Source organism: Ooceraea biroi, chromosome 2 (assembly GCF_003672135.1).
Source record: "Ooceraea biroi isolate clonal line C1 chromosome 2, Obir_v5.4, whole genome shotgun sequence".
NCBI lineage: Eukaryota > Metazoa > Arthropoda > Insecta > Hymenoptera > Formicidae > Ooceraea > Ooceraea biroi.
In genome coordinates, this window is record NC_039507.1 from 8535099 (window position 1) to 8550521 (window position 15423).

At 41.2% G+C, this 15423-nt stretch overlaps 1 protein-coding gene across 9 annotated transcripts in view; it reads right to left on the minus strand.

Annotated features, from left to right (window-relative positions):
* LOC105276811 (lachesin) overlaps positions 1-15423 on the minus strand; it is a 278627-nt gene that overhangs the window by 26767 nt on the left and 236437 nt on the right. For 8 of the 9 annotated variants that reach the window (XM_011334738.3, XM_011334737.3, XM_011334740.3 and 5 more), the window contains one exon: positions 8338-8472. The exons of the other annotated variant lie outside the window; for it this stretch is intronic. In XM_011334738.3, coding sequence (XP_011333040.1) covers positions 8363-8472 — 110 coding nt within the window. In that variant the 3' untranslated portion in view covers positions 8338-8362. Of the gene's footprint in view, positions 1-8337; positions 8473-15423 lie in introns of those variants that run through there. 9 annotated transcript variants of the gene reach the window in all.

Here is a 15423-nt window from a genome sequence, read left to right on the forward strand (position 1 = left end):
TGCAAGCGCATTCCGACAATAACGGGGGACGAGGAGAAGCCCCTCTCATGGAGATATAATACATTTCACCCTGTGTGCCGTACGCTGGATGCGACGACAATCGTTTAAGCTGTATTAACGGTACCGAGGCACGTTATAGCGCGTGGATATAACAGGGATTTTTAAGATAATTCGAAACACAGCAAAACCGGCTGACGTTATTATAAATAATTGCATACATTAATGGCAAGCGTGGTACTCACGTTAATCGCGGCGTTGAAAGTAAGGCTACAGCTAATACAAAAATGTATTTGTGCGTTCGTGTTATTTAAGTCCAGAATTTTGAGTATTGCCACAAGTATTACGCTCCAGGAGCAATCTATCTCTCAAGATTCGAGAATTAAAAATACCTCATGCTAATACCGCGGTATATTAAACTCATTTGCGGACATTACTTTCCTCCCCATTGCGTGATTACGTAATAAGGAGGATACGAGGTACATCGTAAAGCCCAACAGTCGCTATTAGTGCCTTTGCTCTCTTCTCTTTCTTTGTTCTGCGAGAACAGGAAAATGTCATTGTACGCGGAATAAGCTACGCTAAAGGAGATATGTTCTCTAATTACTATAATTAAAGGGAACAAATTAGAACGTTGCCATGAAAAATGCAGATACGTGGAATATGGAATATAAATTCGTGCGCAAGAATAGGATCGTTATCCGGTTTCACGGAGGCAAAAATCGATGGTCAAATTTAAATTTCTCATTGCAGCGCATGAATGCAACGTAATCGGCAGAAACAGAAATAAAACAAAACAGCTTGACGAAAGTTATTTTATTCATACAGAATGCAAAATCGCATGCAAAAACGGTGGTCCTAACGTATTGTCAGGTTTCACAATGCGAAAATCAACATTTAAATTCTTCCCGGAAATGCAAAAATATTGGTGCCGATATTTTTATTCGAACGTATTATCGCGGGATTGCATTTCTCTTTCGGACGCGTCTCTCTCCTCCCGTATATAAAACGTCCTTTTAAACCTCCGCCCTTTCCTTTTACGGGGGGATCTTCGAATCCTCCATAGTTTTGATCGCGAACGCGGTAAGCTTTGCGGTGAAATCCGTGCACGCAGCAGTTTTTTAGAAGATGATCACGCAGGCCCTCGGGATTTTATTGCCACTGCTGGTTCTTAGACAGGCGAGGCCCTTTAAAAGAGCGTCCCTTTACTGTTGCAATAATGAATACGGACATAAATTTCCGTAAAAGCGGGGGGCGTATCAAGCTTTCCGGTTTAATACTTAACAGCCTCGTAAAGTGTAGCTCGTTTTAAATACGAGCAGATCTCCGTCTATAATGCGAATATAAGGTAGCCTTAGATTAAAAAACGTTCCTTTTGTATAAAGCGATACACTGAATTAAATTATTTTCAATATTGAGTATATGAAACATGCAACAATAAATGTATTATAATATTATAATATAAAATATATATAATCTATATATTCACATGAGAAGAATGACATAAATGTCTATGAAAATATCAGCAGTCTATAGTAAGAATTACAAATTAACATAATATATAAATGTTGATCGCAAATATAGAATTATAATTGAAAGTAAATCATATAACAACTTATATCTTAAAGGAAGAGTAAAATAAAAAAATATCCACATTTGCATTTACACATGGCCTCGTCCATAAACCTTCAGTTGGCGGAGTATCTTTCATAAAGGATGGTTTGGTGAATAAGCCATCCATGCCCGCCGATTTGATGTATGTTTTGATGTATTTTTCGGAATATATGATTTAAAGAAAAAAATAAAAAAAGAGTAAAGAATAAAAAGTGAGAGATATTTTATATTTAAATTCGATAAGCCAATTGCATGCACGTGTGTGTGCATATGTGTAGAATTTAGATATAAAAATATTATACGTGCCAACACATGTAGTGGCGTCTAAAAATTCAAGAATAAGTAAAATCGAATTTTCCTCCTCTCAAAAACGTAACGTTGGCATTTAGTTCAATGTTAATTTAGCCCAACGTCTTAATTTCATCAGAAACAAAGAGAGGAAGATGAACTGACCCGATAACGAGAATACGCGATTACAGCTCGCGCAGGATTTAAATGCGCTAAAAGAAAAAGAAAAATCCCGACGTTACGGGATAGCGCAGAGTGAGCGCGTTGATATGTAACACGAGAAATGCACCGTTCGCATTGCGATATATTCACGGGCGGGGAAAAAATGTCGACGTTCCGTGTTTAACGGTATTCAACCTCGGCCGCGCGATGAATCGCGCGCCGGGATTGTCGTCCCGCGAACCGTAATATACCGCTCCAAAAACGCGTCATCCGGTATACACAGCGCGCTATTGTTAACAATCGCGGTGACGGCGCGCATCGGTAAACCGCCGCATTTTCTGCTTATTAATCGTAATATCGCGGCGCATCCTCGCGATTAACCCGACTATGCATCCAGGGACAAGTGAACGCTTCGCGAAATCTCGCGCTAATAATTTCACAGGCGGGATACATCACTCGCTGTCCCATGCGATGTATTGGGTCATTAAGTATGAAACTTTACAAATAGAACATAAACTTTTGCATTTTTTGGCACATGGACATGATTTATTTTCAATCGAAGTATGCGCCCATGTTATCTGCACACTTCTGCCATTTTAGTGGTAGTTGGTCTATGCCTCTACTATAGAAGCCAGGAGTACGGGAATCGATGAAGTCGCGGAAGGCTGTTTCGACTGCCTGTTGAGAATTGAACAATTTTCCCACCAACAAGTTGTCCAAATTCCGGAAGAAGTGATAGTCGGTAGGTGATAGATCTGGTGAATATGGTGGATGACGGAGAGTTTCCAATTCCAACTCCCGTAGCTTTGCCACGGTCAGTCGTGCAGTGTGCGGTCGAGCATTATCATGCAACAGCATTGGCATTGACCGATTGACCAATTTCGGTTGTTTAATAGCAAGTTGTTGCATCATTTCGTCCAGCTGCTTGCAATATACTTCAGCCGTTATCGATGTACCAGGTTTCATAAAGTTGTAGTAGATAACACCTGACCTGGACCACCAAACAGTCACCATAAGCTTCTTCTGTGTAATGTTGGGTTTCGCGTGATGTCTCGGTGGTTCATCAGCGTTCAACCACTGATGTGAGCGTTTACGATTGTCGTAGAGTATCCACTTTTCATCGCAGGTCACAATTCGATTCAAAAACGATTCATTTTTGTGACGGGAAAGCAAAGAAAGTGAAGCCTCTAGACGTTGCGCCTGCTGCGCATCGGTCAATTCGTGCGGGACCCATTTGTCCAACTTCTTTATCTTACCAATTGCAGCTAAATGAACCAATATGGTGGGTATGGAAACATTGAATATCGATGCCAATTCCCGTGTACTTTGAGATGGATCGGACTCTACTACGGCTCTCAAGTGATCATTATCCACCTTCGTCTTTGGTCTTCCACGTGGCTCATTAGCGAGGCTGAAATCTCCATCTCTGAAGTTTTTGAACCAATTGCCCACCGTTGCTTTAGTAGTTGAACCTTCACCAAATACAGCGTTGATATTACGAGCCGTCTCCGACCCTGTGGTTCCACGGCGGAACTCATATTCATAAATCACACGAATTCTGGACTTTTCCATAGTTCTATAAAAAAGAATCCACCAATAAAACTAATGAAGATATTTGAACAAACAAATATGACATTTGAAGAGCGAACATACATCTATCACACTAACCTAACCTGATACTGACGTCTGGCGCCAAATTTGAGATAACAAATGTTAAAGATGGCGCTTTTACATTTGTAAAGTTTCATACTTAATGACCCAATATAAAGCGCGCGCGGATTTCAGCTCCGAGTTCCGAGACAGATTTAGACTCTAGCTAGTTGGGAGTGTCGAGGTGCTAATTTCTTGAGAATATAATTCCTTCGACACAAGTCGTACAAAATGAAAAGCACTTCTCGCGGATCAGATTTCGCGGACGTGAATAAGTGATGGGGAACCATTCGTCGTTGGATTCAGAATCAGCTTTAACTGTGGCATCCGGTTACTAAAAACTATATCCAACGATGAATTCCGCAAGTCATAACGGAGCTCCTTTTTAACACCGTCGAAGAATCGATAACCGAATTATTTTGCGAGACGGTCTGGAGAATATTTTTGGATGAAACTCGCGTCTCGACGTCTAGAATCTGCTTCTGAACGCGTCGTTTCGTAGTCGCGCTCGCGCTCGACAATATATCGCGCGCTCGTATCGTACGCGTATCAAACGTACGTATGCGTGTATATGCACTTATGTGGGCGATACATAATCGCGAGACCGCGCACATAAGCGCGGGAGGATGCGCGCGCGCGTACGATCGCGCGACGACGTCACGCGGCAGTATCTCTGTTACGCCTGGATTGCCGTGGACTGTGGCCGCGCTCACGCATCGCTTAACATAATCCCCCGTCCGACCAGGACTACATAGATTACGGAATGATACCTCGGATGCGCTCTCGTACAATTATATTGGCGCGCGAGATATTGTATATTTCGATGTGTGTTGCGCGCGAGTCGTTGCGTTGGGTGCATCCGCGCGCGGACCTCGCGGCTGCATTTCCGGGAAGGGATCGAGATAAAGCGGCGATCAAGGTGTACCCTTGCCCGATGGTCCAGATCGGTGATCCCTCTGAAACAGATCCGGGCGAGTCGTGTTACCTAAACGAGCAGGTGGTCGGAGCCGGGCACCGTTGTTTGTGCGATTTCCGAGGGAAAAAGGTCGGAATACGCGCCGATGGTCACCGTACGTTCTTTTGAACGGATCAGATCTATGAGTCTATGTGAGACCGGGCTCGTATTGCCCGTAGCCATTCCCCAAAGAACCGGGAAAGCGCGGCCCGCGTTTATTCACGTTTATTAGCGAGAGAGGAAGCCTTCTTATCGCGGGGATTAAATGCGAGGAGCGCGATAACCGTAAAGGCCCGTGTGTGCCGCTTTAAAGCTAGACGCAACGCAGCCTCGCGATTCGCGTTTCACTTCTGCTCGAGGAAGCGAAGCTGGCTGCTGCCGCTCGACACGCTAGTTCCTTCCGACGTATAAAGTAATTCAATTTTACGCCCGCGTATTAATTCAGTTCTGACCTATTGTCCGCGCGATAGGAATTTCGCTGCCGTGCAGCGCGCCCGTAATTGCGGAAAACGATCCTCGGGTGGCAATAATCGCGAGCGAGACCGTTTCGCTACAGGCGCACGCGATTATGCCAGCCAGATGAGAATCATAATTTCCGGTAATCAAAAGGGTTCGTATGAATCCGGAATCGCGAAACCGGTTGGAATCCTTGGGTCTGTGAGCGCCTGCGAGTAGTAGCTATCTTATACCGTAACGTTAATCAGTCCTGCACGTTATTCAATGATGACAATAAATTGGCACGAGTCTGTGCAGTCTCGAGACACGCGCAGAACGCGGGTGAAATTTTATGGAACGTTCAATTAGCGAATAATAATGAGCGTGATAATTAAAAAGCGCCGATAGCGTTTTAGAGCTGCGAAATATGTGCATGCTTAATTAAACGCGGAGAACGTTTAATGAAAATACAATATTCGTAAATTTTCACAGGGCAATAATATGTCGTCACGGCGGCGCCCGGACGCGCTCGAAGTTGATATAAATTTTATCGGACAATAAAATGGGCCCTGATCTGCAATAAATTTCATTTTGGTCCACAGAACTGACAACTTGAGCGCGATAAAATGTGCACAAAAGCAACGCTTTTCATCAGTTGTTCCAGTTTTTATCACTTGTATTGTTGCATGAAAGCATGGTTTTATAAAGCACTTTTGTTTTTTATGAATTTTATACCGCATGTTTATCCACATGTGCAGCGCGAATGTAAAATGTTTTATTTCACAATTCCGCTGTGATTTGAGTCCTCGAACCGTTTCAGAGATGCGCGAATACATCTTCTTATTTTTTTCGTTGCAAAAAGAAATTTTCAATGACTCGTACGTCATTGTCGCCCTCGCTATTTCGAGGAGTCGCGGTTGCGCCCCTGTCGTTTTTTACGTGCCGAGGCATTAATCAAACTCCCCCTTGCTCTCTAGAGAGAACTCTTGGCGCTTCTTTATTGCGTGTAACATGTTGATCTCAAGGTGCGTTAGTTTCTACGCAACCTACGCACGTCGTGAAATTCACGGTTCTTCCGTCCAATTACTTAGTTCTTATAAATATCTTCTATTTACGGAACAACGATTCTTGATCACGGATTTATTCATGGATATCAAACAGATATTTATTTCGATATTTTCGCTCGAATGGATGTCAGAAATATATATTTCATAAGACTTCGTGACAGACATGACACAATGTCAAAGCACACGAATAGTCATCCACGATTTTCCTCGAATTATTGGGTCATTAAGTATGAAACTTTACAAATAGAACATAAACTTTTGCATTTTTTGGCACATGGACATGATTTATTTTCAATCGAAGTATGCGCTCATGTTATCTACACACTTCTGCCATTTTAGTGGTAGTTGGTCTATGCCTCTACTATAGAAGCCAGGAGTACGGGAATCGATGAAGTCGCGGAAGGCTGTTTCGACTGCCTGTTGAGAATTGAACAATTTTCCCACCAACAAGTTGTCCAAATTCCGAAAGAAGTGATAGTCGGTAGGTGATAGATCTGGTGAATATGGTGGATGATGGAGAGTTTCCAATTCCAACTCCCGTAGCTTTGCCACGGTCAGTCGTGCAGTGTGCGGTCGAGCATTATCATGCAACAGCATTGGCATTGACCGATTGACCAATTTCGGTTGTTTAATAGCAAGTTGTTGCATCATTTCGTCCAGCTGCTTGCAATATACTTCAGCCGTTATCGATGTACCAGGTTTCATAAAGTTGTAGTAGATAACACCTGACCTGGACCACCAAACAGTCACCATAAGCTTCTTCTGTGTAATGTTGGGTTTCGCGTGATGTCTCGGTGGTTCATCAGCGTTCAACCACTGATGTGAGCGTTTACGATTGTCGTAGAGTATCCACTTTTCATCGCAGGTCACAATTCGATTCAAAAACGATTCATTTTTGTGACGGGAAAGCAAAGAAAGTGAAGCCTCTAGACGTTGCGCCTGCTGCGCATCGGTCAATTCGTGCGGGACCCATTTGTCCAACTTCTTTATCTTACCAATTGCAGCTAAATGAACCAATATGGTGGGTATGGAAACATTGAATATCGATGCCAATTCACGTGTACTTTGAGATGGATCGGACTCTACTACGGCTCTCAAGTGATCATTATCCACCTTCGTCTTTGGTCTTCCACGTGGCTCATTAGCGAGGCTGAAATCTCCATCTCTGAAGTTTTTGAACCAATTGCCCACCGTTGCTTTAGTAGTTGAACCTTCACCAAATACAGCGTTGATATTACGAGCTGTCTCCGACCCTGTGGTTCCACGGCGGAACTCATATTCATAAATCACACGAATTCTGGACTTTTCCATAGTTCTATAAAAAAGAATCCACCAATAAAACTAATGAAGATATTTGAACAAACAAATATGACATTTGAAGAGTGAACATACATCTATCACACTAACCTAACTTGATACTGACGTCTGGCGCCAAATTTGAGATAACAAATGTTAAAGATGGCGCTTTTACATTTGTAAAGTTTCATACTTAATGACCCAATATTATATCAGCTATTTTTAGAAAATTGTGCAATTGCCACGGGCATCATCGCGGCATGAAAAATGTAACGCTGTATAAATCGGTAACTGGTAAATCTATATTCGAATATCGTTGCTTAAAATTATCGCAAACATTTTCAGACATATCTGGCACCACGGTGACGCTAACGCTTGATTTCATTAACATCACAGCTCGTTCCTTCATTGCTATCAACTGCGAGCCGTGATAGCCGTTCATGCTGATCGAGCGAAGCGCGCAAAATGTCATGCAATATCGTAAGAAATTATACGACGCCCATAACGGATTTTATCGGGCACAACCAGGAATCTCACCGTACCGTTTGCGAGAGCCATTTAATAAGAATAAAATTACGTATGGGCCTCGTGCCCGATCCAATTCTCGCCGATGATCGACCATTCGATCGCGGCGAAGTGAGTATGACATAAAGTAAAATAGCGATCGATCGGGAATAGATCGCCGGCAAACAGATTGGCGTCTGCCGACCGTAAAGCAAGTTACTCGACGTCGCGATACGGTCCCGCAAAAAGCGCGAAAGAGATACCGCGACGATGTATATTGTACGTTCCGAAAACCATGAACAATTCCCGGCCCCCTCAGTGACTCCTTTTCACCGTGAACGGCGCGACGGTGGTTCCTCGCCTCTCTCATTTTTCTCTTCACGCGACGAACATCTTAATTCGCCGTCTGGGGTACGTAGGGGGGCATATAGGGCCCCGTGAGGATGTACTGCACCGCCACGACCATCAACTGCGGAGCACTCCATCTGATGATGTATGCGCTTCCTGAAACAGAAATGCATTTCACGTGTTACTCGACGGCCGCTATGCGCGAGGCTCCTACGTGTACGAGTTTACATATACGGGGTGTCCCAGGTGTGCGTTCTTATAATCCCCCACTGAGAAAAATGATTTGATTGTATCAACAAGACGTATCTGATAGAATGCATTTTGGTTAAACTAACCAAGAATTTCTAGTTATCACGATAGGACTGGATATTTTATAACTAGGACGTTTGATAGACTGTACTATAAGAATTTGGTTAGTATTTTCCAGTTGGATCTAGAAAACTTCTAGTTATATTACACTAGACATAAGAACAAACGAAGATGCAATCAGAATTCTGGTTAATCGCAGGGCACTCCAGCGGCATTCTATTGTTTCGTGTCGTGCGTGTTGATCGGCACGGACGGCACGTTTTCCTCCTGTAGTGAAATGAAATTAGTTAGTGGAATGGCTGGTGAAGCGATGGCGGATGAAAAAACGTGTTCTCTTCTTATATTTTTTTATACAGGGTGTCCCGTAATGATCGCCTAACCTCTCGTATGCCAATAGAGCAGATCGAGATGAAGAGAAAAGTCCCATACCATTTTGCGATATTCGCAATAATAATCCTATACCTCGAGCGGCGCGGCACTCGCCTCCGCGCGCTCTGGATTCGCTTGACTTTAATATGCAATATTTCGATTATTATTGCGAATATCGCAAAATGATATGGGACTTTTCTGTTCATCTCGATCTGCTCTATTGGCATGCGAGAGGTTAGGCGATTATTACGGGACATCCTGGATAAATATCAACATGATATTTCATTTACAGCAATCCAAGAAAACTCACGGTAATGAAACAGAAAAATGTTTCTTTTCACTAAACAGTCATGTTAATTTAACTAAATACAGTTAGTATTATTATCAAGAAAATCTGGTAAATTTAACAGGAAGGAATTAATCATGCTCATCTGGTAATTCCTAAAGGAATTCTGATTCGTCCATTTTCCAACAGACAAACTGGTTGAACCTACCAGATTTCTAATTAATGCAACCAGATTTTTTTCAGTGCCCCGCCATGGCGAGGTATCTACGATCGATATGAAATCCAGTTTATTTTTAAATAAGTTCCCTAGTAGCACAGTACATTGGCACAATATTGGGAAATAATATAAATCTAATATTCAATATTGGGTGTGAATTGAATTTCAACATTGGTCCCATATTGTAAGGTGGACGCCTTCTCTTATTTAGCCAATGTCGAAGCAGCAATATTGGCCCAATAATGTGAAACCATTAGACCACCAATATTGCGTTATAATATTTATGCAATGTTATAATATATTGGATCAATGATTGTATTCCAGCATTGGATTAATATTATAAATTGAATGCTTTCTCATAGCTAATATTGCATAATTGGTCATTGCATCCCAGGCAGCACACTCTCTAAATTTCGTATAGTGGAATCTCACTCTTTTGGAATGAGATATCACCTCAAGCAATAATGATTTCAAAAGAAAAGAAGAAGAAAAAAGTACTGGATCGGTTTTCCGGATGGTTATTTATAAGGTGATAACGCAAATGTTTCTTGCGAGAACTTCACGCCTGACCTGGCCATCTATCGGTCACTTGGTGAATCAGACGCGGGAATCTCACACACACACACACACACACACTTATGTTGATTTTTGTCTCTTGTTCCATAATCGAGTACATTGAAACGTATGATGTAAAAATAATTAATACTCGCAAATTAAGTAGAAATTACTATTTTTTTCTATATTAATTATATAATTTCGAATCAATTTAATAAAACACATTTTTCGTTTCTGTGGAAACGTGAAAAATACGTTTTTAAACTTTAGGTCTAAAAACGGTTTCTATTTAAACCAGGCGTGAAGTTCTCGCAAGAAACATTTGCGTTATCACCTTATAAATAACCATCCGGAAAACCGATCCAGTACTCTTTTCTTCTTCTTTTCTTTTGAAATCATTATTTCTTAAATGGTACTTTATGTTTCTTATAGACATTATATATGATATTGATGTCATCGTGGGTGTAAGATATTGGTATTTCATTTGCATACATTTTATAACCCATATTGATATTATCATGGGTGTATCGATATTGGCAGCACATTTATGTTTATTTCGTAACTAATATTGATGTCATCGCGGATGTGAAATATTGGTATTACAGTTACATTTACTTTATCACCAATGTTGGTATTTGCATGGGTGTATCAATATTGGCAGCACATTTATGTTTATTTTGTCACCAATATTGATGTCATCGTGGATGTGCAATATTGGTATTACAGTTACATTTACTTTATCACCAATATTGGTATTTGCATGGGTGTATCAATATTGGCAGCACATTTATGTTTATTTTGTCACCAATATTGGTGTCATCGTGGATGTGCAATATTGGTATTACAGTTACATTTACTTTATCACCATGTTGGTATTTGCATGGGTGTATCAATATTGGCAGCACATTTATGTTTATTTTGTAACCAATATTGGTGTCATCGTGGATGTGCAATATTGGTATTACAGTTACATTTACTTTATCACCAATATTGGTATTTGCATGGGTGTATCAATATTGGCAGCACATTTATGTTTATTTTGTAACCAATATTGATGTCATCGTGGATGTGAAATATTGGTATTACAGTTACATTTACTTTATCACCAATGTTGGTATTTGCATGGGTGTATCAATATTGGCAGCACATTTATGTTTATTTTGTCACCAATATTGGTGTCATCGTGGATGTGCAATATTGGTATTACAGTTACATTTACTTTATCACCAATGTTGGTATTTGCATGGGTGTATCAATATTGGCAGCACATTTATGTTTATTTTGTAACCAATATTGGTGTCATCGTGGATGTGCAATATTGGTATTACAGTTACATTTACTTTATCACCAATATTGGTATTTGCATGGGTGTATCAATATTGGCAGCACATTTATGTTTATTTTGTAACCGATATTGATGTCATCGTGGATGTGAAATATTGGTATTACAGTTACATTTACTTTATCACCAATGTTGGTATTTGCATGGGTGTATCAATATTGGCAGCACATTTATGTTTATTTTGTCACCAATATTGATGTCATCGTGGATGTGAAATATTGGTATTACAGTTACATTTACTTTATCACCAATATTGGTATTTGCATGGGTGTATCAATATTGGCAGCACATTTATGTTTATTTTGTAACCAATATTGGTGTCATCGTGGATGTGCAATATTGGTATTACAGTTACATTTACTTTATCACCAATATTGGTATATTCATGGGTGTATCAATATTGGCAGCACATTTATGTTTATTTCGTAACCAATATTGGTGTCAGCGTAAGAACAACAATATTGGCAATGTACCTGCATTTGATCAGTAACCAATATTAATCATTGCATTGGCCAATAATGGCCAAGATATAACCAATATTGCCCAATGTAACCAATATATAACCAATGAATTGCCAATGTATTGTGCTACTAGGGTTTGTTCGAGTCACATCAGTGGCGTATTCTACCGAGCGTGAGAAAATTTGTATGTTTGACGAGCTGATCTTTAGCTTATCAAGCTTCAGAGCTGCTTATCGAGGAGCTAAGAAAATGTTTTTGCAGGTGGTTGAATAAAATGTTCGGTGAAAGCTTCGTTCCGTTAAGAAGGAGGAGAAAGAAACGTCCTCAAATAGTCAAGAAATCCATATTACCGCGAGAAAAACACGCGGCGGGGACACTCTGTATATTGTTAGATGATCTATCTGTGAGACGGTCGCTGTTCCTCTTTTTCGTGAAGAACAGAACGCTAGGTAAATCGCTATGGAAATGCCGTTTCGACCGCTTAACACCCTCGCTCCTACAGTTCTTTTCGCCCATCAACTTTAAGTCGAGAACTCTCTTCGGCTTCTTACGTCATTTTTCAAAACAGTGTCTTCTTTATTGCAAATTCTCGTGTGACAGAAATGTTTCTGCTTTCCCCGATTCAATTTGAATTTCTGATCAGCTTCCCTCTCCCTTCTGTCTTTCTTCCCTTCCCGTCGAATTGGGAATCGCCAATATTCTCTATTGATTGTTCCACTTTTACCATTCGGGTTTCAATATAACGACCTTCGGAAATCTATAATTCTATGACTAAAAGATCGCGGCACGAATTTTTCAGCATACCAACGTCACTCGTTTCCATAATGTAGTGACATGGAAGGAGGCCAGGGTCAATACGGAATATTAAATACAGCGGCGATGATGGAGACAATATCTATTTGTTTAAGGCTCCTGAGTACTCACCGCGGCCATGTTGAATTATGACGTCAGAAGCGAGAAATGACACGCTGAGAATTCTTGCGTGCCATTTTCTAGTAAAAAGATATTTTGATAAAAAAAACCCTACAGATCGCTTCAGCACACTTGTAAAATATACCGAACACTAAGTTTTTCTGTTAACAGTCAATCAATAGTCGTAAAATGACTGTGATATGAGACTTGGTTATGCGGAATGACTGCGCATGCGCAAGACTATTTTCATATTACAGGCATTTTACGACTGTGGATTGACTGTTAACAGAAAAACTTAGTTTTCGGTATATTTTACAAGTGTGCTTGAAGCGATCTGTAGTGTTTTTTTTATCAAAATATCTTTTTATTAGAAAATGGCACGCAAGAATTCTCAGCGTGTCATTTCTCGCTTCTGACGTCATAATTCAGCATGGCCGCGGTGAGTACTCAGGAGCCTTAAATGAATAGAATAGAAGTGTGCGCTTAATGCAAAGTATTTTCCGGAAACGAATTTTACAATTAATTCTTCACACGGTGCGTAACGCGATGTCAACTGTCAACTGCGATAACGTGAAAACGTCAAGTTTCCCATGAGAGAGCGGCAACGCGTACTTATAAATTATAATGAATTATAATGAATTATTCGTCTTTATTAGAAGTGTCATTAGCACGCTCTGTCACGGAGTTAACGGAGTTAACATGCGTCATCTATTTTTGTTCTCGTTTTAACGCTGGCTAAACCAAAATGTCACCGCCCGCGCACACGTATCACGGCTGCGTACTTGCAAAATATGCTGGCCGTAGAATACGTCGGTGTCACTCGCCGGGATACAATTTACATATCTGCCGTGTTACATTTACATGTCGGGCCCACGAAAAGACTGTTTCTCGTTCTCACATTATCAAGATATTAACGCTTCGTGTACACCAACGCTACGAGGCGAATCCGGAAGCATGTAAGTATACGTTACCGCAATACGAAACCGTTCAGCAACGCGCTGCAAAATATTGCTTCTGGACGATCCACAACGGGCCGAATCTGCAACATCGGTCTCTCGGCGAGACCCGCGACCAAGCGGAGTAAAACAACGTGCAACCGCGAAAGCGTGTTATTAAAGCGATGAATAATTTACGCCGAGAACACTCGAGAAATCAGTAGAGCGTTACTAATTGCTCGCGGTCCCGTAGGGAACTTAGGATTAATCTGATTAATCAGCCGATATGTATATCGTCAATTAATCACCCTACAGTCTGACAAGGAAAGGTTTTTAGGTGTTACACTCGGATTTCAAAAATTTTTTGCATGCAGGTAGGGAGGTCCCCAAATAGAAGAAAAATTATAAAAGTAGCGGCCCAAATGCATATTTGCGCGCTACGTGCGCAATTTTCGATGTTAAGTTAATTACTCAAAAATGCTATTTCCAATCGAACTCTTTACATTTTTTATTTCACCTAATGCACAACGCTTTAAAGAGAAATCAAAACCAAAATTAAAACTGAAAGAATTAAAAACCTCCCTTGACCAGATCTTTTATGTCCTCGTTATGGATTCTGATCAAATCTATTTAAAGTCGCATACAATAAATCACGCAGAAAGAGCAAACTACGATTTGCGCGATGTACAATTATTCCAAATTGTGTGCATTGGCAGTTGCAGTAAAAAATTAAAAAAGTTACGATGCAAATACCATTTTTGAGCAATGGGCCTTTTATACGCACTGTGCTCGCGCGGCACGAGATTACATTAGACGCTCGTATTTTCTAAACACACACACATACACACAAAATTATTCAAAGCAATATAAATGTGCATTAGGTGAAATAAAAAATGTAAAGAATTCGATTGGAAATAGCATTTTTGAGTAATTAACCTAACATCGAAAATTGCGCACGTAGCGCGCAAATATGCATTTGGGCCGCTACTTTTATTTTTTTCTTCTATTTGGGGACCCCCTACCTGCATGCAAAAAATTTTTGAAATCCGAGTGTAACACCTAAAAACCTTCCCTTGTGAGTCAGATGGTCCTTAACGTGCAGGTCTCCTTATGCCAGTGAACAAAATAAGAGCGGTTTTCGCTGTAAATATTACGAGCGATTTTATTTGAGCGGTTCATCCAACCAGACATCGGGATTTCGTCGAATTATAATATCGCAGATGTCTGTACCTGGAATCGCGCGTCCACGCATTTTGTTTTAAGCCCATTACGCACTCCGCGGATGCGAGCGCGCGACTTATGTGCGTAAACGGCTGCGCGTAATCCTCCCTTTCTGCAAGCGGAATTTTCGGACCGTTTTACACAAAGCTCGTTAAGCCACGGTAATTACGCGAAGGTGGCTAAATGGCGGCCGGAGATCGGCCGCGGTGAAACTTTAAATCTCGTTTAGAAATTTCACGGTCTACATTTTCGCGATAGCTCTCGCGACCGGGTCGCGCGCTCGTGAGGGAAAACTATATGCAGCTTGGCTCCGCGCGAGAGCGCGGCATGGGATGGGGTGAGGGTTTCGGATAAGCGAGAGAGAGCCGAGAGTTTCCAGCGGAACTTTTCGTCCCAAAATCCCTCGGGTGTGTCTCGAGTGCCATCCCTGATCCTGGCCCCAGCCAAGCGAAACTACAGCGGAGAGATCTCTTTGGTTTTTCGATAGACATGCGCCATCG